The sequence below is a fragment of the Leopardus geoffroyi genome, chromosome C3 (assembly GCF_018350155.1).
Source record: "Leopardus geoffroyi isolate Oge1 chromosome C3, O.geoffroyi_Oge1_pat1.0, whole genome shotgun sequence".
Lineage (NCBI taxonomy): Eukaryota > Metazoa > Chordata > Mammalia > Carnivora > Felidae > Leopardus > Leopardus geoffroyi.
In genome coordinates, this window is record NC_059338.1 from 112,743,047 (window position 1) to 112,770,291 (window position 27,245).

Consider the following 27,245-nt stretch of genomic DNA (forward strand, 5'->3'; position numbering starts at 1 on the left):
TAGTATAAATGTCATTTATTAAATAAAATATTAAAAAATTTTAACTGATTATTAACATATAAGTAATTAGTTTTTTTTCCCCTTATCCTATATAAAGGTCAACAGAAAGACCTGAAATGGAATCTTGCCGTTATTCAGCTTTTTTCTGCTGAAGGAATGGACACCTTTATTCGGGTTCTACAAAAATTGAACAGTATTCTGACTCAGCCCTGGAGGCTCCATGTCAACATGGGGACTACCCTTCACAGAGTTACTACTATTTCAATGGCTCGCTGCACACTCACTCTTCTTAAAACTATGTTAACGGAACTCCTGAGAGGTGGATCCTTTGAGTTTAAGGACATGCGTGTTCCTTCAGCACTTGTGACTTTACACATGCTCCTGTGCTCTATCCCTCTCTCAGGTCGTTTGGATAGTGATGAACAGAAAATTCAAAATGATATCATTGATATCTTACTGACTTTTACACAAGGAGTTAATGAAAAACTCACAATCTCAGAAGAGACACTGGCCAATAATACTTGGTCTTTAATGTTAAAAGAAGTTCTTTCTTCAATCTTGAAGGTTCCTGAAGGATTTTTTTCTGGACTCATACTACTTTCAGAGCTGCTGCCTCTACCATTGCCCATGCAAACAACTCAGGTATCACTTCCATATAACATGCATCTTATAAATGACTGCAGTAACACTTTAAAAAAAGCCAGTGATTTTGTTAAAAAAAAAAAAAAAAAAAAAACCAAACCCACAACCCTCATCCCCTTCCCCTAAAAAAGACATAAAATAACCGGATGAGGGTGAGATAAAACTGAAGCAAGTTGGTCATTAAAGAAATATGGGGCAACATTTTAATAAATTTTTGTTAATGTGAATTTTATTATGTTGTTATGTATACTTGTACTTTTGTTATTTTTAAATCCTTTTTTTCCCCTTTATCATGTGTTAGAATTTGCCATTAACTAGGTTGGTTCACCAATGGACTCTGTTCTACTGACTGCTAACCTGAGAACAATAAGATTTTCTAGATGAATTGAATTCAAGCAAATGTTTAATTGTATAATAGAAAAATGTTTTAAGCATGTGTCCTTTCGTAACAGTTCTTCCTGAACAATTTTTGTGACTATAAATAAATATTAAAGAAAATCTATGTACACACACAATATACTTTTTTAACAGGTTATTGAGCCACATGATATATCAGTGGCACTCAACACCCGAAAATTGTGGAGCATGCACCTTCATGTTCAAGCAAAGTTGCTCCAAGAAATAGTTCGCTCTTTCTCTGGCACAACCTGCCAGCCCATTCAACATATGTTACGGCGTATTTGTGTTCAATTGTGTGATCTTGCCTCACCAACTGCACTTCTGATTATGAGAACTGTGTTGGATTTGATTGTAGAAGACTTGCAAAGGTATTAAACATTTTTTCCTCAAATTATTTTTGACACATACTTTTTTTTCACTTAGAATGTGGAAACCAGGGTTTAGAATGCTCAGATAATATATGTGTGTGTGTGTGTGTGTGTGTGTGTGTGTGTGTGTGTGTGTATGTATATATATATGTATATATATATATGTGTGTACACATATACACAGGTATACATACACATTTGTGTATGTATATGAATATATGTAGATTGTTTTTAATTGGAAAACTTTATTTCACGTGCAAGATACCTTGAAGGTCTTGATTTTGGGTGTTTAAAAGGTGAACTATAAAGTACTCTGATTTAAAAAAATGCATATTGAAATCTGAACTTATAAAATTTTATAATAATTGTAAAATTCCAGAGAAGTCATCATATCCAAGGATTGAAATATTTTATACAAGATTTGTGTAAGATGATATGTGTTGGAAAATAAATATTAGTTAAATAATGCCTTAAAGTTAAGAATTTTGTTTACTAAATGTATTGATTTTATTTCAGCACTTCAGAAGATAAAGAAAAACAGTACACTAGCCAAACCACCAGGTTGCTTGCTCTTCTTGATGCTCTGGCTTCACACAAAGCTTGTAAATTAGCTATTTTGCATCTAATTAATGGAACTATTAAAGGTGATGAAAGATATGCAGAGATATTCCAGGATCTGTTAGCTTTGGTGCGGTCTCCTGAAGACAGTGTTATTCGCCAACAATGTGTTGAATATATCACATCCATTTTGCAGTCTCTTTGTGATCAGGTATTTATAGTTATTTTATAAATTCATTTTTTGTATATGGTTCCAAAGCTTCCCTTGATATAAATCTTGTCTGTGAACACAGAGATCTCATCTGTTTTATCATTCCTACTGTTGTTCGGGGAGATCTTGTTTGACCAGTGAACCAATAATAAAATGGTTTGGTGCTTCATAGCTTTCTTTGAGTGTGTACTTCACAGGTTTCTCTGAAGAGCTCTTATGAGATTGCATCATTGGATAGTTACTTTATGTGCCACTATGTTCGTTGGGGTTGGTTATGTCCAGCATGTTCATTTTCATTCCACTTATACACAGATTCATTCTTGAATTTTATAGCTTTGTGATTGGTTGAATTAGTACCATGTGTTTTTTTGTTAGGACAACTTTTGAAGGTATCATAGGCTATTACAGTTTTAGTGTGTTTCCGACTACTCTCCTTACAGATGTTGACCAAAAGTAGTAGTATTTCTACCTTTGTATATTATTGACTTCCAGTTTATAATTCCATGAGTTAATGAAAATTGTTTTAACTTTTAAAGCTCATTGTGATTGAGATTTTTTAAGATTTCTATACCTAATGGTACTTTAGCTTATCATAATGCTCCTGTCTAATCAGATGTGATTTTTTTCAGGCAGAATGTATATTTTTTAATATTTATTTATTTAGAGAGACAGTGCACACATGTGCACAAGCAGGGTGAGGGGCAGAGAGAGAGAGGGAGAGAAAGAATCCCGAGCAAAGCTCTATACTGTTAGTGCAGTCTGACGGGGATCTTGATCTCACGAACTCTGAGATTGTGACCTGAGCCAAAATCAAGAGTTGGATTCTTAATCAGCTGAGCCACCCAGGTGCCCCCAGGCAGAATATTTTTAATAGGATCCCATGTTGGAAGATTATCTTTATTCAGCTGACAAAAATCCAGTTTGGTTACATTTAACACCTAAGAAGGAGCATTTTTGGTGTGACTTATTTTCACAAAAAGAGGACCTGGTAGAATATAGTTTTGGACCTGGCAGAGAGGATATTTTAAGTCCTTATACCCTAAAGTGTCCATTTGACTGGTGTTTGTTATATAACCCAGGTAAGGTTTTATGACTAATCTGAATGACACCATAGCACCATAGCTGCCCTGATCACGTAAACCTCATTCTTGGCCTCATCTTACTATATTTGCCTTCTGATTCAAACTTTGTTTTTTGGTTGTAACCCATGTTGAATACTAGTTTACAGTATGTTGAAGTGATTAAAGGCAATGAGACTCCCTAAAAATGTTTCTATAAGATCTACTTTATTTACTTCTATAAAAAGAGTGGTGAGAGTTTTTAGTTATTGCTGGTTAAACTTGCTTAGTGCTGAAAAACTTGAATTTTAAAAGTATATAAAAACTAGAGGAAAATATTTAGTTGAAAGACAGTGCTTAAATGTTTATTTGCTCTATCCATTTCTTTTTGTGATGTTTTAAATTCCAATATGTTCATTAAAATTTATTTCACTGGGAGCACCTAGGTGGCTCAGTCAGAGCCTGCTTGGGATTCTCTATCCTTCTCTCTGTCTCTGCCCCTCTCCCTCACATGCATTCTCTCTCTCTCTCAAACTAAATAAACATTTAAAAAATTTATTTCATTGAATGATTTCTTTATAAATTAAAAAGATATTCAAATGAATCAATAACACATGATTTAAAATCTTTTAGTACCAAAAGAATGTAACCACTTGAAGATAGAAACTACACTCAGTGCAGTACAGAAGGAAAAATGTGTAGGAGCACCTGGCTGGCTCATTCAGTAGAGTATGCAGATCTTGATCTTGGGATTATGAGTTCAAGCCCCACGTTGGGCATAGAGCCAGACAAACAATCAAACAACTAAATAAGTGCAAGCTTAAAAAGAGATACTCTTTTAAAGTAAAAATATTGTAAAGTAAAATATTTGTCTTTGTTTCTTTAAGTGTATATCCTTGAATTGCCTTTTATAGAAGAGCAAAATGACGCCATTGTTCTTAATGTATTTGAATTTATATTTGGTGTAGGAAGGTGACAATGTTTTGATGAGATAATTACTAAGTATTAGTTGCTGTGTGTTTCTGAAATAAAAATGTTAATCGATGGTGATAATAATGAAAGAATATTTTTCCCTACTCCTCTCCACCCTCACAGGACATTGCGCTTATTTTGCCAAACTCTTCTGAAGGTTCTATTTCTGAACTGGAGCAGCTCTCCAATTCTCTACCAAACAAAGAATTGATGGCCTCAATCTGTGACTGTCTACTGGCTATGCTAGCTAACTCTGAGAGCAGTTATAGCTGTTTACTGACATGTGTCAGAACAATGATGTTTCTTGCAGAGCATGATTATGGATTATTTCATTTAAAAAGGTAATGCTTTATCTAATTTAATATATTCTTGGATTTAACTTTTCACTCTATCATCCCTCCCCAAATTAGTTAACTCATTGCTGTTGTAGAAGGCTGAAGATATGATTTCTTTCATGTGGAGAAATTTGTATTTATGGAAAGGATTTTTTAGTAGTGAAGTGTGCTAGTAATCCAATCTTCAGCATTAAAATATAAATTGAATAGATAGACAAATTAATATGGACATCTTACAGTATTTAAGAAGGGAATCTTACTGTTCCAGGGATATTAATTCACACTGTTTTTGTTTTGTTGATACATTTACCTGTAGTCCTTTAAAAGTGATGGTTGGGGGGCGCCTGGGTGGCGCAGTCGGTTAAGCGTCCGACTTCAGCCAGGTCACGATCTCGCGGTCCGTGAGTTCGAGCCCCGCGTCGGGCTCTGGGCTGATGGCTCAGAGCCTGGAGCCTGTTTCCGATTCTGTGTCTCCCTCTCTCTCTGCCCCTCCCCCGTTCATGCTCTGTCTCTCTCTGTCCCCCAAAAAATAAACGTGGGAAAAAAAATTAAAAAAAAAAAAAAAAAAAAAGTGATGGTTGGTGTAGGGTGCGTGACTGGCTGAGTCAGTAGAGCATGCAGCTCTTTTTCTCAGGGTTGTGAGTTCAAGCCCCACATTGGTGTGGAGCCTACTTAAACAACAAACAAACAGAAGTGATGGTGCTGTGATGGTGCTGTGATACTCTGTGCTGATTCTGTGTTTTTTATTCTGTAGAGAAGTGGCTGAGATAAAATTAATTTGAGATGATGTAAACGTCAAGTGTAATTTCTGCTTCAGTCTCTCTGTCCATGCCCTCATCTTTTTCTTCTCTAGGAAGGTAGCTGGATGTTATGTAGATTTGCTTGGAAATTTGTAGAAGTTTGTAGGATTATGAGACAGAAAGGAGGAGGAAACATGTTTGTGCCTCTCGTTAATTCTTGTAACATTGGTTGAAAACTTACGTTCCAAATGCTCTTTGGTGCTGGCTCCTACCTTCTCCACTTCCTTTTCCTGAAAAACCTGTCTCCTCTTTTATATTCTCTTTCAGTTGGTGGCACCTGCTGAAAATCCAAGTTTTTCATTTCCTCCTACCCCCCCTTCTTAGTCTCTCACCATAATCTTTACATTTTACTCTGGAATGCCCCTTTTCCTATTGCCTGGGTATTTACTCTATATCCTTAAAGCTCATCTTCTACTCTCCATCTCCAGGAAAGCCAAAAAACTTTCCTTGATTCCTCCATTCCTAAGCTCTCATAGTATTATGTGTGATATGTTTAATTTTGCTGGATTCCTGTTTCTGGTCTTTTTTCTATTGGTAATCTTTTCCTAAGTTGTCTTAATCTATTCCAGTTTCTCCCTTTAGCTCTAATTTTTCTGCTAAGCTCCAAATAACCCATCCATTTATTTGATGTCTCTGCTTGACTTTCTATTGGACATCTCAAACTGAACAGATTTAAAGCAGAGCTCTTGAAATTCTTGCTGTCAAACACGTTTCTGTCTTGTTCATCCCAGTAAGTGTTATCACGTTAACTGTCCACACAAAACACCAAGATCTTGATTTCTCTCTTTTCCTTACTTCCTACGTGCAACCTATCAGTAAGTCCAGTGGATTATACCTCCAAAATTTATCCCTAATTTGATCACTTTTGTCCACTCTGTAGTTACCACCCTTGTCCAGTTCACTGTCATTTCGTGCATGACTCATTTCAGTAGCCTCCAGTCTACTTCTTGCTTCCACTGTTGTCCCTCTAAAATCTATTTTCTGAGGATTCAGACTGATTTTTTAAACTTAAAATAGATACATTTGTTGTTCTGCTGAAATGTTTCCAGTGGTTTCCTATTACACTGCAGTAAAATCCAAACTCTATGATGTTCTTTAAGGCTGTATACAATCTGGCCTTTGCTCATCTCTTTGACTTAACCTTATAGCTTTTTTATCCTCAGTTTTGCTACATGTCAAGCTCGTTTCTACCTCCAGACTTTTTTGTTTTGTTTTGTTTTCCTAAAATGTTTTTCCTCTAGATCCTTATAAGACTTATTTCTCACTTCACTCATGTATCTGTATAAATATTTTTCCTGTCAAAATACCTGTCTAAAATAGTCTATCCTGGGGTGCCTGACTGGCTTAGTTGGTAGAGCATGTGAGGTTTTTTGTTTTTTTTTTTTAATGTTTGTTTATTTTTGAGAGAGAAACCAGGCACGAACAGGGGAGGGGCAGAGAGAGAGGGAGACACAGAATCTGAAGCAGGCTCCAGGCTCCGAGCTGTCAGCACAGAGCCCGATGTGGGGCTCAAACTCACGGACCACAAGATCATGACCTGAGCCGGTCAGACGCTCGACTGACTGAGCCACACAGGCACCCCAAGCATGTGACTCCTAATCTCACGGTCATGAGTTCAAGCCCCATGTTGGGCGTGGAGCCTACTTAAAGTAAAACAACAACAACAACAAAACACTAAAATAAGTCTATCTTTTGAGTCCCCATTCCTTATCCCCCTTTATATTTTTCACTGTATTTATACTGTTTGACATTGCATTATGTAGATTTATTGTTTATTTGAATATAAGTTACCCTAAGAAAGGGACTGTGTCTTCTTGACTTCAGTCCCCCAGCATTTAGAAACGTGGTACATAGTAGGCTCTATGAAAGAATAAAAATGGACACTGGATTCATTTAGTACACAAATACTTATTGAATGCCTCTTCTGGGCCACATACTGTTCTAGGTACTAAAGATTGAGTAAATAAAATACATAGTATATTACAGAAAAACATTAAATAGAGCAGTTCAAGCTGCTGGTGAGTGCCAGAGTGAGGGTAGGAGTTGTCATTTGAAATACGGGGAGGTGATCAGGGAAGTCCTCACTGAGAAGGTGACCCTTGAACAAAGACCAAGACCCAAAGGTGAAGAGTGAAACATGTTAATATCCTGGGGGAGAACAATCACAAATAGCCTGCCTAATGTGGCTGAGAAACAGTCATGAGGTCATGGTGGCTATCTTTGGAGTAAGAGAGCAAGGAGAAAAATGATAGGGCATAGGTTGGAGAAGTAACCTGGGGGGGGGAAGGTGGGGGGCAGCAGATCAAGGGCCTTTAGGGTTATTATAAGGGCCATTGTAAGATTTTGAGCAGAGGCAAAGAATGATCTGGTTTTTTATCTGCCTTTTTTTTTCTTATGAGCAGGTCACTATTATGCTTTTTACATAGTTCTAACAACAACCCTGAAGGATGTCACAAAAAATTTTCTTTTTTGAGGTATTTGTACTTTCAGAAGAATTACAAAAATAATAGTACAGAGTTCAGATATGCCTTTTGTCCACCTTACCCCTATGTTAATGTCTTATGTAACCACTGAATATTTATCAAAACTGAGAAACTAACCTTGGCATAATACTATTAACTAAAATACAAAATTTATTTATATTTTATAGTTTTTCTGTTAATGTTTTTTTCTGTTTTAAGATCCAAGACAGGATCCTACATTGCTTTTAGTTGTAATGTATCCTTTGTGTCCTGTAGCCTTGTTTTTCATGACCATGACATTTTTGGAGAGTACTTGTTAGTTATTTTGTAGAATGTTCCTCAATTTAGCTTTGTCTGATGTTTTCTCATAATTAGATTGAGATTATGCTTTATTGAGAAGATTACACAGAGAGAAATACCTCTTTTAGTGCACCATATTAGGAAATGCTTGATATATTTCTGATGATATCCACTTAGATCACTTGACTGAGGTGCTGTCAGGATTCTGCACTGTAAACTTAATAATTTTCCATTTTTAATTAAATATTTTGGAGAATATATTTCCAAAATATATTTCCGTTGTGCAAATATAGGATCTTATTTCTGTGTAAAACTTTAGTCAGTAGGTTGAGCATCCAGCTTCCACTCAGGTCATGATCTCACAGTTCGTGAGTTCAATCCTTGGGTCGCACTCTACACTGACAGTGCAGAGCTTGCTTGGGATTTTCTGTTTTTCCCTCTCTCTCTGCCCCTCCCTGCTCATACACACACTCTCTCTCTCTCTCTCTCTCTCTCAAAATAGATAAACATTTAAAAGTATTATTAAAAACAAACAAAAACCCCTTTGTCCACTAATTTTAGTATTCATCATTGAATCTAGGCATGTGGCAGGTTTTACTGTGGTATCCCAATGCTGTTTTCCTATTTCTGTTAATCCCTTTTTAATTTTTTTTGATGGTTTATTTTTTATTTTTTAAATTTAATGTTTATTATTTTTGAGAGAGAGAGAGACAGAGCTTGAGACAGGGAGGGAGAGAGAGAAAAGGAGACACAGAATCTGAAACAGGCTCCAGGCTCTGAGCTGTCAGCACAGAGCCCGATGCGGGGCTTGAACTCACAAACCGTGAGATCATGACCTGAGCCGAAGTCAGACACTTAACCGACTGAGCCACCCAGGTACCCCAATGGTTGTTTATTTTTGAGAGAGCAAAAGAGAATGGGTGGGGAAGGGTCAGAGAGAGAGGGAGACACAGAATCTGAAGCAGACTGCAGGCTGTAAGCTGTCAGCACAGAGCCCAACATGGGTCTTGAACTCAGGAATTGTGAGATCATGATCTGAGCCAAAGTCAGGAAGCTTAACCGACTGAGCCACGCAGGTGCCTCTCTCTTATTCCTTTTTAATTTATTAATTATCCTTCTGTAAAGAAGAATTACCACTTTCTCTTCATTTATTTACTTATTCAGGGATATAAGTATGAATTTATGGACATTATTTTTTTTCTCTTTGTATGATAATCTGATACTATTGTTATTCATTTTGTTGCTCAGCTTGTGTCACTGATTTTGTTTCTTCTTATTGGATAGAGCTAGGAAATATATGCCTGTGTCCTAACTCATGCATATATATGTCTACATTTCTTTTTGTGTCTATTTATTTGTATGTATGTATTGTTTTTATTATTTTTTTTCAAGTTTCATGACATTGCTTTATTATCCATCAGAGTTCATCTCAAGGTCCATACAAATTCAGTCTTTCAGAGTACTATCTCTGGCTTGTGTATGTCAAATGTGGACCAGCCCTTGTGACTGTGGGACAGGTTGAGCCAAAGGGGCCCTGGCCTTTTGGTTTTAGGACTACATGGACATCCAGAGCCCTAGGGCATCAGAACGGGTCCTGCCAAGAGCTGTTTGTGTGGAGGCTGGGCCAGATGTATTAGTAGGGAGCTGGCCTCTTTGCTGGGCCTAAGGGAAATAAAGTTAAATATCTCTATTCTACATTGATCACATTCCCATTGGATGGAAATGTTGAACGCACTTTGGTCTTGGCTGCAGCGATTCCCTCTCTGTTACTGTGTTTCTGACTCTGTCTTCATTCACCCTTAGGAGCCATGGAGCTGGCACTTACTCAGCGGGCTCCTAGGGATGGCCATCAGGTTCCCACTGGGTTCTGTGCTCAGTACCAGCCATCAGCATCAGATATCCCAAAGGAGACTAGCCCTTCTATTCCTAAACTTGGTGCTTGGCTGTTTGTAACAAGGGGAGGCAGACAGGATCCAGCTTGCCTCATTGCTCTGGTTCATTGAAGTGCCTTCCTCCTCCTTTTTTTTCTTTAAAATATAATTTATTGTCAAGTTGGCTAATGTACGGTGTATATAGTATGCTCTTGGTTTTGGGGGTAGATTCCCGTGATTCATCACTTTGTATGTATTTTTTTAAATGAGTCCATACTGACATTTTGACTCTAATATTAGATGTTGATTCTAGCTTTCTCTCTTTCCTTGTAACCTTATTCATGTTTCATGTTGTGCAGTTGTGTGGATTTTGACAAATGTATAGAGTCATGTGTTTATTGCCACAGTTGCATACAGAACAGTTCCATCAGTGTACTACCTTTTTATAGACAACTTCTTTATAGGCTGAGCAACAGGGGCAGCTGGGTGGCTCAGTTGGTTAAGCATCTGACTCTTGACTTCGGCTCAAGTCATGATCTCACAGTTCGTGAGTTCGAGCCCTGCATCAGGCTCTATGCTGACAGCTCAGAGCCTGCTTGGGATTCTGTGTCCCTCTCTCTCTGCCCCTTCCCTACTTGTTCTCTGTCTCTCTCTCAAAATAAATAAAAAGATAAAGTTAAAAAAAAAAGTTGAGCAATAAAAATACCAGCTTAAAAGTTTAGATTTCTAATAGGTATGTAGTGGACCCCAGATTTTAATAGATCATGGAAGTATTTGCTTAAGGTTATATGTAGAGACTAGTAATTGGTGTAGTCCAGTTTATATCCATTCTTTTTCCATTAATCATATTATCTTTGTATTTAATCTCATTCCTGTTTGTTGTGCCTTGTCCATTCCAGTATTTTATAAAGTTCTCAAGAGCAGGAGTCTTTATCTTTCCCTTTTGTATTGTTTTATGAAAGTCTTCTATGATGGCATCTCAGAATGCATCTGAGTTATATTTTTCAAATGTAAACACTGCATGTTTAGTGTTAATATAATCTTATTTTCATTTTGTTTTATAAAATTTTTTTTTTTCCAACGTTTATTTATTTTTGGGACAGAGAGAGACAGAGCATGAACAGGGCAGGGGCAGAGAGAGAGGGAGACACAGAATGGGAAGCAGGCTCCAGGCTCTGAGCCATCAGCCCAGAGCCCGACGCGGGGCTCGAACTCACGGACCGCGAGATCGTGACCTGGCTGAAGTCGGACGCTTAACCGACTGCGCCACCCAGGCACCCCATAATCTTATTTTCATTTTGATTAATTATGAATTGTTACAACTCAAAGGGCACAATTGAATATTAGAATACTTTGTCCTTGAAATTCTCTTTTGATCAACAAAGAGCTGTGTAATTGTATAGAATAATTTTAGCAGGACTTGGATATGGTTGATTGTTATACTTAAATCTACCTATATCAGGAATTGGCAAACTATGGGCCACAGGCCAAATTCAGCTGACCACCAGTGTTTATAAATACAGTTCTTTTGGAGCATAGCCAGCATTTATGTGCTGTTTATGTCTGTTTTCCCACTACACAAATGAGTTGAGTAGTGACTGACACTGGTGTTGTGTATAGAGAGAAACAGACTGCGTTTTTATTTAGCCAGCAAAGCATAAAATATGTACCATTAGGTTCTTTACATAAAAAGTTTGCAGACCCCCAGTCTATACCCTTGATTTTCTTCTGTCAAATTATAGTAATAATAATAATTATTATTAAATAATTTACATAATAATTATTACATAAAGCAGGCTTTCTGGTCAGGCTTCTGAGACAGCTATAACCTCCTTGTATTAGAGAAATCCTCAGGCTATAAAAAGTATAAAAAATAGGGAATTTGGAGTTTCTTTTGCTAAGTTTTATATCTTTATTATTTGGGGGAAATTTTTTCTTTTTTTGGGGGGGGGGGGCTTGAAGCTTATTTTTAAAAGAAGGTATCTGTAGATATTGCTTTGTTAAATGGTGTGTGTATATAGGCACACCAAAACATTTTTTAAATGATGGATTGAATTTTGTTCTGTCTGAACTGGAGATCATTTATTTCTCATACTAGATTTATATGTTCAAATTTTGAGACATATTCTCTCTTTATTTACAGTTCTTTGAGGAAAAACAGTAATGCTCTGCATAGTTTACTGAAACGAGTGGTCAGCACATTTAGTAAGGACACAGGTGAACTTGCATCTTCATTTTTGGAATTTATGAGACAAATTCTTAACTCTGACACAATGGTAAGTGTACATAAATGTATATGTATGTATTTGGTATTTTTTAAATTTATAGACTTTTGTCATAAGTTAAAAAAAATCACTTGCATTCAAAAATATCTTGAAATGGTTTTTGGAAGTTTGAACTTAGAATAGTGTTTTTTTTTTTCCTGTGTCCTTACTTCACTATAAATGCAAGGTTTTGATTTCTAAAAAAGATAGGTGTTTTAGAGTAGAATTTACTGAACTCTTTTTAAATCTATTAAACATCATTAATTTGTGAATACTCTGTAACTTGGCAACTTAGAGAAAAATACTACTTACAGAGCCTTCATCTTTTATATAATTTTTTACATTGAGTTATCTTGCCAGGGACACTCAGGGCAGTCAAATTTTATTAGTCTCTTAATCAGATATTTACCTTCTGTCATTTAATTGAGCATTTACTCATTGTGTTTTGGATATTGTGCTTTTGGGGTGATTGCAAAGTTTATTACACTAGGGTATTTTGGATCCATCATAGATACTAAGTATCTATCTCTCTCAAATCTTATTGTTAAAATCTAATTAAGAATTTCTCCTGGGGCACCTGGGTAGCTTAGTCTGTTAAGCCTCTGATTCTTGATTTTGGCTCAGGTCATGATCTCATGGTTTGTGAGTTTGAGCCCTGCGTCGGGCTCTGCACTGACCACGTGGAGCCTGCTTGGGATTCTCTGTCTCCATCTCTCTCTGCCCCTCTCCTACTCACGTGTGCTCGTTCTCTCTCTCTCTCTCTCTCTCTCTCTCTCAAAATAAATAAACTTAAAAAAAAAATCTCTCCCATCATATTTTCCAAAATCTAGTATATGTTGTGGACACAATTCCAGAAACTTTTAATAGGCTTGCCTTTAAAAAGTGTTTTTGATCAGATAAGTTTGGAAAAGTCTTCCCTGATGGAACTTAACTGTGCACATTAGTATAGTAAAAGTTCTGAAAGTTCCTGGATAAATAGAAACTTGCTTTACTATAGTCTAATCTAGCTTTTCCCAAATGGATTGCCTGCAAAATACTTTTTGTGTGTGTGTGTGTGTGTGTGTGTGTGTGTGTGTACGTGTACATGTGCATATACTGTTAACATCCTGTGGGTCTGTATTCTGTCAACACTGGTTTAAGAAATTCAGCTCAAGGGCACCTGCGTGTGTCAGTGGGTTGAGCATCTGACTTCAGCTCAGGTTATGATCTTATGGTTGGTGAGTTCAAATGCCACATCCAGCTTGCTGCTGTCAGCACAGCTCGATGCCCCTCCCCTGCTCACGCTTTCTTTCTTTAAAAAAAAAAAAAATTCAGCTCATATTTAAGATTTGTGTTTGGAAAGAATTGTGGAGGACCTGTTTAGTTCAGTTTTACCAAAATAAATATAATATGGGATGATTTCATAAGGTAAAATTAAGTAAAATTACTGTTTAGTAAACATGTAATGCGTGTAATTTATATTAAGAATATCTACTCCTCCAGTAAGGGATGCCTCGCTGGCTCAGTCAGGAGAGCATGAGACTTGGCTCTTGCGGTCGTGAGTTCAAGCCTCACATTGGGCATGGAGCCTACTTAAAAATTTTTTCCTGTTTTACTCTAGTAAGCACCTCTTGGCTGCCTGTTGTTTTTGTAGTCTTTTTTATACTGATTTTACTGGCAGATTTGTGTTTGCTTTGTGTCAGATATACTTTATTAAAGTGATTAAGTTTACCAGATGCTTTGATTCTTAAAGATCAGATTTTGATTCTGAAAGGTAAAGGGCATATTTAATGGTAGGACTATAGCTACCGTAAAGAAATTTTAGGAGTTTTTATGTAATGGAAGACTAATTAGTTTTACCAGATCCTAAGTGGTGTGTTGTTAATAAATCAGTTTGACAGATTTTCTTATGCATGTCATCAATTAAACAGTTTCTAATTAAAAACCACTAACCAGTGTTCATTCTTGTTATCCAGGAGCTGCTGGTCCCTGAGGACTGCTAATTAATGCTTTTATTCATCCCTCACCAGTGCATTTCCTTTTCTTACCTCCTTCATTGGGAAGATCAAGGCCATCCTGTTTGGTTTCTAAATCTTTTCACTCTCCCTTAGATTCTTTCCCTGTTTTTTCTAACCTGTTGTTTCCTTCCTTAATCAGAGGAGAATATCCCTTCCCCCCTCCCCCATCACTTCATTTCTATCTATGACATATATCTTACACCTTCTAATATCCTATCTGGCACCTTTTCCCTCTCCTGTTTCTCCTTGCCCTTGGCTACTTGATAGAATCTCTGAATATCCAAAATCAAATTCATTATCTTCCCCCATAAACTTGATTTATCTGTCCTACTTTTATGTCATGGTCTTCCCTGACCTTCACGATAGAAATCATGAAATAGTAGCCAACTTTCCTCCTTTTCTTCATCCTCTTCAGCAGCTGTCATTCATATCAGTTTTATTTATAATACCTTTCATATTTCATTTTCTTTTGTATTTTACCACTATTACCTTAGATTTCCTTCCTGCTGCTGCTTTTTTCGTAATGTGTTTATTGAAGTATGATCTACATCTCATAAAATTCACCCCTTTAGTTTTTAGTATATTGTACAACCATCTCTGCTATGTAATTTCAGAATGCTTTCGTAATCCCAAAAAGAAGCTCTGTGCCCATAACAGAAACTCCTCTTTTCCCCTTTTAGCCCATGGCAATCACTAATCTACTTTTCCATCTCTATATCAGTCTCTGCAAAAAGATTGCTGGGATTTTGATAGGAATTGTATTGAAATTTGGGAGTATCACTATCTTAATACCTTTTACTATATGGCTTACTTTTTTTTTAAACAGGAAATATTAACTTTTTTCATTACAGAATATAGCCCTAAATACAATAGTTACTGTTTTCTTTAGTTGTTTGCTTTATCTCTAGAAAGATAAATTCAGGTTTCATCAGTTCTTTATTTTAGTAGTAGGCATTTTATTAACTTAAGTATCAGTCAGTATGTTACATGCCCAGCAAGTGCCAGTGTATTTGCCATTGGATACTTTTGTTAAGAAACCTTGCTGCTAGTATATTGAATATGTGTGTTTAGCTATTTATTATGTGAGTCTTACTCAAAGAAAATGCATTTCAGCCTTAAGCTGATTAACTCTTTCTTAAAACTAGCCATTTATACTGGTGTAAAACCAAAACACTGAGGGGAAGATTGCAGCAAATGGCTTAAATATCGTAAGTGTGGAAGCATCTTTGCAAATTTCTCTGCTCTCAAATTTAACTTGTGTGTGACATTTACAGGGATGTTGTGGAGATGATAGTGGTCTCATGGAAGTAGAGGGAACTCATCCGTCACGGACAATGAGTATTAATGCTGCAGAGTTAAAACAGCTTCTACAAAGCAAAGAAGAAAGTCCAGAAAATTTGTTCCTTGAACTAGAGAAGCTTGTTTTGGTAAAAAAAAAAAAAAAAAAAAAGAAAAACAGAAGCAAAATAAAAACATTTGCTCATTCCTAAGATATTTTTTTTCTCTTTTTGACTAGTGCAAGTTTTTCAGTGACCTTTTTAAATAGTGAACCTTCAGTTGGATACCTGTAATAAAGTTTGAAATAACTCTTTGAATTAATAATTTGGAGTGAAGTCCTCCATACTGTTATTAATCTTAAGGAAGAAGGCATTAGTTTTTGAATTATCTATTTGAATGCAGGGTGTCCCCTGCTACCATTCTTTAGAAATAAAATGACAAATGTTTTTGGTATTTGTTTTATTTGAATATGTTTAATGTTCATAAGTTTTTGACAGTATTCCAAATCTCTTAGTAATCAAAAAATACAACCTTTTCTACTAAAGAGTCAGTAGATTATGGGCATAAATGTTCAAGTTTTACCTGTATCATCTTATTCTGCTTTTGTCTATATCTAGGAACATTCAAAAGATGATGACAATCTGGATTCTTTGTTGGACAATGTAGTTGGACTTAAGCAGATGCTGGAGTCATCTGGTGATCCATTACCTCTTGGTGACCAGGATATAGAACCAGTACTTTCAGCTCCAGAATCTCTCCAGAATCTGTTTAATAATAGGTAAAACAAGCAATGTTTTGTGGTTGAGTATTGTATATTTAATGACCGAGGTCTAGAGAGGGCCAACAAGCTATTTTTGTTAGGGCTGGATAATAAAAATTCTAGGCTTTGTAGGCCACATTCAGCCTCTGTTGCATATTCTTCTGTAGCATTTTGTTTGTTTCATATGTTTTTTAAAAAACTTAAATAATAGGGGCACCTGGGGTGGCTAAGTCAGTTAAGCATCCGACTCTTGATCTCAGCTCAGGTCTTGATCTCAGTGTTGTGAGTTCAAACCCATGTTGGTCTCTGTGCTGGGTGTGAAGCCTACTTAAAAACAAAATGAAACAAAACTTAAATAATAAACCATTTCTATCTTACAGGCTGTACACAAGCAGGCTGGCAGAATGGAGGCTATACTTTACTGATACTTCTAAAGCATAACTATTCAGTGTGATGGAATTACTCTCTAAATTTAGAAAAATTAAATATGGGCAGTTTCTGTACACATTGCTACAGTGTAATAAACTTGGCTTTTAAGTACTAATTTTACTAACAGTTTTGAGGGTGACATTTTAAATTGTACATTGTACAGATTTTGCTTAGAAGATAAGCTAAAATAATTTGATTTTGGAATTCTGCTTTTTACCAAATGTCTTTTCTGTTCTAGGACTGCATATGTGCTAGCTGATGTCATGGATGATCAGTTGAAATCCATGTGGTTCACTCCATTTCAGGCTGAAGAGATTGATACAGATCTGGATTTGGTATAAGTAATTTTGTTACTAAATATTTAGAAAAAAGTTATTGTTGATTTTTTTGGTTTTTGTGTGTATTATTAGCACTAAAATAAGATACATGTTGTATGGCTGTTAAAAGCCCATTGAGGGGATGCCTGGCTGGCTCCGTCGTAGAGCATGCAACTCTTCATTGTATTGTAAGTTTGAGCCCCACGGTGGGTAATAGAGATTGCTTAAAAATAAAATCTTAAAAACAAACAAAAAAAGGCCCGTTTGAGGACCAGTACTGCATTATTTTCATATCAGCTGCCCACTTAATGGTATCCAGGACATTCAGTATCTTATGCTACTTATTTTGCTTCTTTCTAGTTAGTGATCTGTATATTTGAGAATGAGATGCTTGCTTTTTTTCTTTTTCTGTTTTTTAGAGAGAGAGTGAGAGCAGGGGAGAGGGCCAGAGGGAGAGAGAGAATCTTAAGCAGGCTCCATTCTCGGTGGGGAGCCCGATGCAGGGCTTGACCCTGGGATCATGACCTGAGCCAAAATCAAGAGTTGGACACTCAACTGACTGAGCCACCAAGGTGCCCTGAGAATGAGATTCTTTGGGGAAAAATTATGTTTTTGCCTAAGTACTCTGAGGCACTTTGTTTTCTTATATTTGTAGGGTATAGAATAGAGAAAAGTATCCCACAGAATTATAATTCATTTCTGTTTTGGGGTTTAAGGAAAGGAATGGTATTGTGGCAATCTACTTTTAATTTTGGGGCAAATGTGAAGAATCTATTTATTAAAATAACATAGGTACAAAAGGGAATTCACATTCTTAAACTTAATGCTAAACATGTAAGAGTATAGTTAAACATTTAAAATTAGAAGCATGCTGATTTATGTTTCTCAGAGCCATATTAGGGAGGATGATTTCAGCCACATATTATACTATATATTATTTTTTTCTTGATCAGAAAAATAAATATATTTGGATATTCCCTGGTCCAAAAAGTGTTAGTATTTATTATATGCACTAAGACTAAAAGAATTATTTACTTCATGCTTAAGGTGTATTTAATATATTTGAGAGCTCCTTTCCCTTTTTTTTTTTTTTTTTTTTAATTTTTTTTTTTCAACGTTTATTTTTTATTTTTGGGACAGAGAGAGACAGAGCATGAACGGGGGAGGGGCAGAGAGAGAGGGAGACACAGAATCGGAAACAGGCTCCAGGCTCTGAGCCATCAGCCCAGAGCCTGACGCGGGGCTCGAACTCCCGGACCGTGAGATCGTGACCTGGTTGAAGTCGGACGCTTAACCGACTGAGCCACCCAGGCGCCCCACCTTTCCCTTCTTTTAAACTATTGCATAAAATCTGGGGTGCCTGGAAGGCTCAGTTGGTTAAGTGTCTGACTTTGGCTCAGGTCAGGATCTCACCACCCGTTAGTTTGAGCCCTGTGTCAGGCTCTGTGCTGTCAGGCTCAGAGCCTGGAGCTGCTTTGGATTTTGTGTTTCCCTTTCTTTCTGCCCTCCCCCACTTGCATTCTGTCTCTTTCTCTCAAAAATAAATAAACATTAAAAAATTTAATATCACATAAAATCCGATTTAAATTGCATTAAAGAATTAATTTCTCACGGTGCCTGGGTGGCTCAGTCAGTTGGGTGTCCAACTTTGCTTAGGTCATGATCTCAGTTTATATGAGTTCGACCCCTACATCAAGCTTGCTGCTGTCGATGTAGGGCCTCTTTCAGACTCCCTGTCCCCCTCTTCTCTGCCCCTCCCCTGTTCTCTCTCTCTCAAAAATAAATGAACATTTTTTAAAAAAAGAATTAATTTCTCTTGGGGTGCCTGGCTGGCTTAGTCAGTAGAGCAAGCATGTGACTCTTGATCTTGGGGTTTTCAGTTAAAGCCCCACATTGGGCATAAAGCTTGCTTAAAAATTACAAAAAGGGGGGGTTCCTGGGTGGCGCAGTCGGTTAAGCGTCCGACTTCAGCCAGGTCACGATCTCACGGTCCGTGAGTTCAAGCCCCGCGTCGGGTTCTGGGCTGATGGCTCAGAGCCTGGAGCCTGTTTCCGATTCTGTGTCTCCCTCTCTCTCTGCCCCTCCCCTGTTCATGCTCTGTCTCTCTCTGTCCCAAAAATAAATAAACGTTGAAAAAAAAATTTTTTTTTTTTAAATAAAAAAAAAAAAAAAAAAAAATTACAAAAAGGGGCGCCTGGGTGGCTCATTTGGGTTGTGTCTGACTCTTGATTTCGGCTTGGGTCATGTTCCAGGTTTGTAGGATTGAGCCCCATGTTGGGTTCCACCTTGAACATGGAGCCTGCTTAAGATTTTCTCTCTCCGGCCCCTCTCCCCTGCTAGCACGCTCTCTCAAATTAAAAAAAAAATAATTTCTTCTTTAGTGTAAATTGTCAATGATTCTTTAGAACTGTTCTGTCCAATAGAACTTTATGCAGTAACAGAAATGTTCAGAAATGTGCTCTGTTTAGTATAGTAGCCATTAGCCTTATGTGACTGTTGAACAATGAAATGTTGCTAATGTGACTGAAGAACTGAATTTTATTTTTTATTTAATTTTAATTAATTTAAATTTAAATAGGCACAAGAGGTTAAGGGGCTACCTACCATATCTAGCATCATAGATCTAAAATATTTGTTAGAAGGATGTTGTTTTCTTTATAACTTTTATATTGAATCACAACTGTCTTTATTGTAACCTTACATGGTTTAGAAAATTTGGGGTTTTAGGTTTGCTAAATTTAAATAAAACTTAAGTAAACATAATTTTTATTTCTCTGGAAGTAAACTTAGATTGGACCCTCATTAAATGCGTAGAACTTAGAGATCTGTGGCACAGAATCCTTTTATAATAGATATGTTGACTATACAGGGCTTACAAAGTATGTTATTTTCAGATTCTTTGGGAAACGTTTTGGAGATGCTACTTTATTAATTTATATAGATAAATTCTGAGTTCCTTGTCAGACAGCAGAGGCCTCCCAAATTTGACAACCCTTCTTTGAGGAAGAATGCCACTCTCTTCCATCCCTCCAAAATGCAGCTGAATTCCTAAGATTTTTAACTACCAATGATGTTGCTTTTTGAAAGGATAAGGGAAAGGGGTGCCTGACTGGCTTAGTCAATGGAGCATACAACTCTTGATCTTGAGATTGTGAATTCAAGCCCCATGTTGGATATAGAGATTACTTAAAAATAAATTCTTTAAAAAAAAGGTGGGGGGGGTGCACCTGGGTGGCTCAGCTGGTTAAGTGTCTGACTCTTGGATTCATCTGGGGTCACGATCTCTGGTATGTGGGATTAAGCCCTGTGTTGGGCTCCCTGCTCACAGTGCAGAGCCTGCTTGGGATTCTTTCTCCTCTCTTTCTCTTGCTCTCTCAAAATTAATTAATTAAAAAAAAAAAAAAGGATGAGGGAAAGAGGCCGACCTATAATTTATTTATTATGAGTCAAAGCTAGTTTATAGGAAATAAGAATTTTAATAAATGTTACATTAATAATTATATTTAAGATTATTTTTTATTTTGTTTAATTTTTATGATTGCAGGTAAAGGTTGACCTAATTGAGCTCTCTGAAAAATGCTGTAGTGACTTTGACTTGCACTCAGAATTAGAGCGCTCATTTTTGTCAGAACCATCATCTCCAGGGAGAACTAAGACTACTAAAGGATTCAAACTTGGGAAGCACAAGCATGAGACCTTTATAACTTCAAGGTAAAACTTTTTCTACTGAAGATCTTGATTGTGGTCATGGAAGCTTATTTCTTGCAGTGTATTTTAAGATAGACACTATAAGAGAAAAAAGGAAGTTGACATAATACTTGAGTCATGAATATTGTTTGGAATTTTTTTTTAAGATAATACTTTGGCCAGGATATCCCTGGTACTTTTGTTATGTTCTTCTACTTTATGAGAGTTTGGAAGGTTTGAACAAGAGGTGAACTGGATTATTTTAAATAATTGTTAGTCATATCATAAAATGTGAGTACCATTCTTAGCTAGTTTTGTTGTCCATCCCTGGAGAGGAATAGAGATGTTTGCAGTGTTAATACAATTGAAATAAGAACTAATTGAAATGTAGTATTCAATATTACAAAGACTGACTTAAATATTCATTGGAAATAGAAAAAAAAAAGAATAAGTTTTCATGGAGTGTTTTTATTTTAATAGCGGGAAGTCTGAATACATCGAACCTGCCAAACGAGCTCATGTTGTGCCACCACCAAGAGGAAGGGGCAGGGGAGGATTTGGACAGGGTATACGACCCCATGATATTTTTCGTCAGAGAAAACAGAACACAAGCAGACCACCATCTATGCACGTGGATGACTTTGTTGCGGCTGAAAGTAAAGAAGTGGTCCCTCAAGATGGAATACCCCCACCAAAACGACCACTCAAAGTATCACAGAAGATTTCTTCTCGTGGTGGATTTTCAGGCAATCGAGGAGGGCGGGGTGCTTTTCACAGTCAGAATAGGTTTTTCACACCACCTGCTTCAAAAGGTAATTATTTATGTATATTTTCTAGTGGGTTAGAATATTGGAATATTAGCAAATTTAATAGAAGTGATTTAGATGTGGGGCACCTGGGTGACTGAGTCAGTTGAGCGTCCGACTTCGGCTCAGGTCATGATCTCGCAGTTTGTGAATTCAAGCCCCGCGTAGGGCTCTGTGCTGACAGCTCAGAGCCTGGATCCTGCTTCAGATTCTGTGTCTCCCCCTCTCTCTGCCCCTTCCCCGCTCATCCTCTGTCTCTCTCTGTCTCTCAAAAATGAATAAACGTTAAAAAAATTTTTTTTTAATTTTTTTTTTTTTCAACGTTTTTATTTATTTTTGGGACAGAGAGAGACGGAGCATGAACGGGGGAGGGGCAGCGAGAGAGGGAGACACAGAATCGGAAGCAGGCTCCAGGCTCTGAGCCATCAGCCCAGAGCCCGACGCGGGGCTCCAACTCACGGATCGCGAGATCGCGACCTGGCTGAAGTCGGACGCTTAACCGACTGCGCCACCCAGGCGCCCCAAAAAATTTTTTTTTAAAAGAAGTGATTTAGCTATAAGTGATTCAGATGAAGTACTTTTCAGTTACTACAATTAAGCGACTTCTCAGACCACTGGTAACTATTTGCTGAGTACTTTATTGGATAGAAAAAAGAAATCTTTTTTTTTTTTTAATTTTTAAAAAAATTTTAACAATACAAAAAAATTTTTTAAATGTTTGTTTAATTTGAGAGAGAGAGAGCAGAGTACAAGTAGGGGAGGGGCAGAGAGAAAGTGAGACACAGAATCTGAAGCAGGCTCCAGGCTCTGAGCTGTCAGCACAGAGCCCAATGCAGGGCTTGAATTCACGAGCCACGACATCATGACCTGAGCTGAAGTTGGACGTTTAACCAACTGAGCCACCCAGGCACCCCAGAAAAAATCTTTTTTAAGTTAATATTTAATTAATTGCATGTTTAGTGATAAGTTTAAAAGAAGTCAGTTGGCTAATTATTTTCCTTTTTATATTGAAAGTTGTGTTTATCCTTTCTGAATAGTACATATACAATCTCACAGTTCTACTTGCCAACAATTTCCTTAGGATTCTTCTAAGTAGTTAAGCATTGATTCTCTTATCTACTTGCTTCTTGATGTTATATTTAATTTGTTGTGGTTTTTTTTTTTTTTTAAGATTTAATTATTTATTTATTTTTAAATTTTATTTTAGAGAGACAGAGAGAGAATGCGTGAGCAGGGGAGAGGGGCGGAGGGGGAGAGAGAAAATCTTAAACAGGTTCCACACTTAGTGGAGGGCCTGACACGGGGCTTGATCCCACAAACTTCAGATCATGACCTGAGCTGAAATCAAGAGTTGGATGCTCAACCGACTGAGCCACCCTGGCGCCCCTTAAGATTTTATTTTTTAATCTCTACACCCAACATAGGGCTCGAATCCACAACCCCAAGGTCAAGAGATATATGTTCTATCGACTGAGCCAGCCAGACACCCCTATTTAATCTGTTTTAAATTATTTCAAGATTTTGCCTGTGAATGAATTCCATTTGAAATGTTGTACACCTGTCATACCTGTTTCAGAATGCTACCCTCCTTATGGGCTCTAGGGAGACCACTGCACAACAGAGCTTTAAGTTACAAATCTTGTTTCTTTTTTAAGTTACTGTTGTGGAAAAAATTTTTTTAAAGATTTTATTTTTATGTAATCCCTACACCCAATGTGGGACTCAGACTCACAACCCCGAGATGAAGAGTTGCATACTCCACCTACTGAGCCAGCCAGGCACCACTACTATTGTGGAATGTAACAGAAAAACCACAAAACTTGTTTTATTGATTGTCAGAGGTGGCTACTTTAACTTACTGCATGATATTTTTTGCTTCTGTGATTTATTAAACATTATTCTTTGTTTAAAAAAAGTTTCAAGATTTTAGAAACTAGGTATACTTGTAGAAATTATACTTCGCTAGTGGATTGTTGACATGTTTTCATGCTGCTGAGTTAAAGAGGTTGGTAGTGAAAGTGAATAGCAGTTTATATTAATAGCAAATACATAGCTGTGTTGGGACTATTATGTAAAACACTCTCATATCAACCCTTTGAGGTAGATTCTGTTAGTACACCCACTTTACAGAAGAGAAAACTATCAGCTGACCAGGATATATAAATGTAAGTGACAGAACCAGTATTTGAATGCTGGCGGTCTGGCTGTAGAGCCTCTGCTTCTAACCACATACAGTGCTGCCACACTGTAGTATATAAGCCAGAATTTCACCGTTTCTCTTTCATTACTTTGAAGAATAAGAAAAGCCTGTTGAGTCTTTTTTAATTCAGTTGAAGTTGTGAAAATAGTAGGTTTTGATTGTGTTTTCTCTTTTTAGGAAACTACAGTCGTCGGGAGGGAACAAGAGGCTCCAGTTGGAGTGCTCAGAATACTCCTCGAGGAACTTACAATGAAAGTCGTGGAGGCCAGAGCAATTTTAACAGAGGACCTCTTCCACCGTTGCGACCACTTAGTTCTACAGGTATACATCCTTCCGAGTTGATATCGCTGAGGCAGGGAATTGGGTGGGGCGGGGTGGGGGGGGGGTGGTGAATCCTCCTTTTTAAGTTGTCAGATATCATATACTCTCATTCTGAGAGAGGATGTTTTAGAACATAGACTTATAATTCTAAAGTCAATTTAATTTTATATCTGCAAATGAATGCCCAATGTTCATATTCTGTGGGAATAATAAAAATTCTGGATTCTGAATACACGTATAATCTGAGCAGTTTCACAGTGATGTGCTGATAATGAAAGCCAATCCTTAAGATACTTTTTTGACCAAAGTATTTTAGTAATAGAGATATCTTCATACAGTGTATTCTATTTTTGTTTATAATATTGGTGTTGTGTGAGTAGGCACATAACCTGTTTTTCCTCAAACATTACTATATCCAGTCCAGAATTCTTCTGGTCAGAAGTAGCTTTTGGTTTCATATTCACTTACTTTTTTATAACAGCTTTATTTGCGATATAATTCTCATATATCATACAATTTACCTATTTAAGGTAGACGTTCAGCAGTCTTCATCACATTTACAGAAAGAACCTGCACATGGATTTTAAAGGGGCAAAGAGTAATTCCTCTCTTAGTTTGAGCTCAGTTTTATAGGTTACTGTTTCTATAGTGGGAATGTAAAGGGTGTTATGACTCAAAACTATATTCTTTTTTTTATAGGCTACCGCCCAAGTCCTCGTGACCGTGCTTCCAGAGGTCGTGGGGGACTTGGACCTTCCTGGGCAAGTGCAAATAGCGGCAGTGGAGGCTCAAGAGGAAAGTTTGTCAGTGGAGGCAGTGGTAGAGGTCGTCATGTACGATCCTTTACACGATAAAAATTCTTTTGGGAACATCCTGAGTGTATACGAACATTTCATGAGGACAATAAAAGTAAAATAAGACATTAAAGGACCAACTTAGACTTAGCAGTTATCTGGAGACATCTGAGAGAATATTTTTATCTGAAGAAAGCAGATTTTGTTTGATACCTAACACAAGATTTCAATAAAAATCCAAACTTTGTATGTACGTTTGTATATATTTTTTCCCTTTCATATATAACTATTTACAAAATTTCTTAGGTAGAAAATGAACAATGAAGTGACTTTGGTTTTAGTGTATTTTTGCCTATGCCACAGATGTCCTCAATACTTTCTCAGCTCATGGTGCCCTTTAGTGTTGCAGTAACTTTTTCACAGCACAGCTAAGCCAAAAGAAGTACCTAATACTTCTATTTATTAACAGTTGGGTCCAAACAGCTTAATAAGAATTTATATCATAACCATGAGTAACTGTGAACACTGCCACCTTCTTAGACTTTGGAACCAGCTTGGACACCATCAGTATCATTTCCTGTTCCACAATGCTTTTTGCATAGTACTTTTTATCAGAACTGCTGAAAACCTGGTTTTGCAAAGATACACTGTCATGGGAAAATTTAGTGCTAATTAAAGTACCTTGAAGTAGTAGTTTGTGTTGTGTCCAACAGATGTGTTACTCTCAAAAATTTAAAATACCCTGTGACATCTGTGTTAATTTACTAGGATGCCCTGGTGCTGGGAATCTTTTGGCTGTACCAAAAGAAACCTGACACTCTTCTTCATATTAGAAAGAAATATGTACGTACTTTGTGTTTCAACTTTATACTTACTTATGCTATTTTATTATGCAATTTTTTAAAGCCTAAATGAGACATAGCCTAATAATGGTCTTTTGAGAGAAACATCTAATAAAGTCTGGACTTTACATACAGAAATAAAGTTGATAACTTTGAGAAAATAGCCATATTTTTCCCAAGGGTATCTTGACTCAGCCTACATAACTGGCATAAAATATAGAGGTCTTAAACAACAGGAGTGTATGAGTCTCATGCCATCCCTATATCACTGTTTTGCCAAACTATTTGTGGGAATATAAAGTATGTTTGTTTGGAAAATACTTTAAAGAACTCTGAGCTCTGAGCTCTAAAGACTCTGATTTAAGGAAAAGGTAATGGAAATCTTTTCATAACTATAGTAGCCTCAAAAAATCCAAGGTAACTTAAATCTCTTTCATTCCTGAAACCTAATGAGTTCATTCTCTCTAAAGATGCATTTTTCACATTAGCTAGAATTCAAAGTTTGTCCCTAATGTCTGACATAAGTACACAGAAAAATAGTTGTTTTTTAAGTAACTGCATTTCTTAAATAATAACATATGGCTATATACAAATACGTAATTACTTGACTAGTTTTTTAGCTTTAAGTTGAATATAATCTCTGAGAAATAATCAGAGTTGTTTCTGCTGTTTGCCTTAGATGATTCAGGCCAATATTTCAGACCAGCCAAGATAATAAATTAACATAAATGCAAATTAATACCAGACAAATTTAAAACGTCTTGAGTAATTAAGAGTCTTAGATAAACATGTTGACTATCCCTTTCATGCATGCATCACTCAGTTTTTATAGCAATCCAGCAAAGGAGATATATCATAATTTTATAGATAGAGAAAGCTGAAGAGGAGCTTGACTCAAAAGTGAAAGAAACAGGATTTAGAACCAGGTTGGCTAGCTTGTAATTCTATACCTCTTTTTTTCCGTCTTGGAGAAGTATGAAGCTACGTTTTAGGTTGAATGATAATAAAGATAAAAATTAATTTATCATAGGGAAGTGTTAATTCCAAAGGCTTAACACTCTATTTTAGTCATTTCTAAAGTGAACCAGCTAGATAACTGGGGGATGTTTGCTGTCATATATATTTAGATCTCTATGGAAGGTCACATACCTTCAAAAATAAATCAATTTTATATTATATGTACTTTGGTAAAATGGGTATATGCGTTATTTGCAAAACTACTTTGTTTTACATAAGACATTTCAGGAAAAGTTTTGAATGGTATTTAGAAATTAATGAAAATGGAGAATACCTTTAAGAATAAAACTTATATTCTATTTAACATATAATACAAGGAGTTACTGAGTTAAATCTTTAATTGAATGATTTGTATTTTTTCATAAGTATAAGGAAAAAGAGGGGCGCCTGGCTGGCTCAGTAGGTAAAGCATACGACTTCAGCTCAGGTCATGATCTCAGGGTTCGTGAGTTCAAGCTCTCATTGGGCTCTGTGCTGACAGTTCAGCCTGGAGGCTGCTTTGGGATTCTGTGTCTCCCTCTCTCTCTGTCCCTCCCCCACTCACACTCTGTCTCTCA

General features: G+C 36.8%; 1 protein-coding gene across 4 annotated transcripts in view; it reads left to right on the forward strand.

Annotated features, from left to right (window-relative positions):
- VIRMA (vir like m6A methyltransferase associated) overlaps positions 1-25,082 on the forward strand; it is a 59,958-nt gene extending 34,876 nt beyond the window's left edge. For 2 of the 4 annotated variants that reach the window (XM_045454200.1, XM_045454199.1), the window contains exons 13-24: positions 98-642; positions 1,174-1,409; positions 1,926-2,178; positions 4,332-4,549; positions 12,120-12,252; positions 15,512-15,664; positions 16,133-16,293; positions 16,943-17,039; positions 20,566-20,732; positions 21,189-21,520; positions 23,892-24,035; positions 24,735-25,082. In XM_045454200.1, coding sequence (XP_045310156.1) covers positions 98-642; positions 1,174-1,409; positions 1,926-2,178; positions 4,332-4,549; positions 12,120-12,252; positions 15,512-15,664; positions 16,133-16,293; positions 16,943-17,039; positions 20,566-20,732; positions 21,189-21,520; positions 23,892-24,035; positions 24,735-24,889 — 2,594 coding nt within the window. In that variant the 3' untranslated portion in view covers positions 24,890-25,082. The remainder of the gene's footprint in view (positions 1-97; positions 643-1,173; positions 1,410-1,925; positions 2,179-4,331; positions 4,550-12,119; positions 12,253-15,511; positions 15,665-16,132; positions 16,294-16,942; positions 17,040-20,565; positions 20,733-21,188; positions 21,521-23,891; positions 24,036-24,734) is intronic. The other 2 variants (XM_045454202.1, XM_045454201.1) reach the window with 1 other exon arrangement.
- Positions 25,083-27,245: the final 2,163 nt, after the last annotated feature.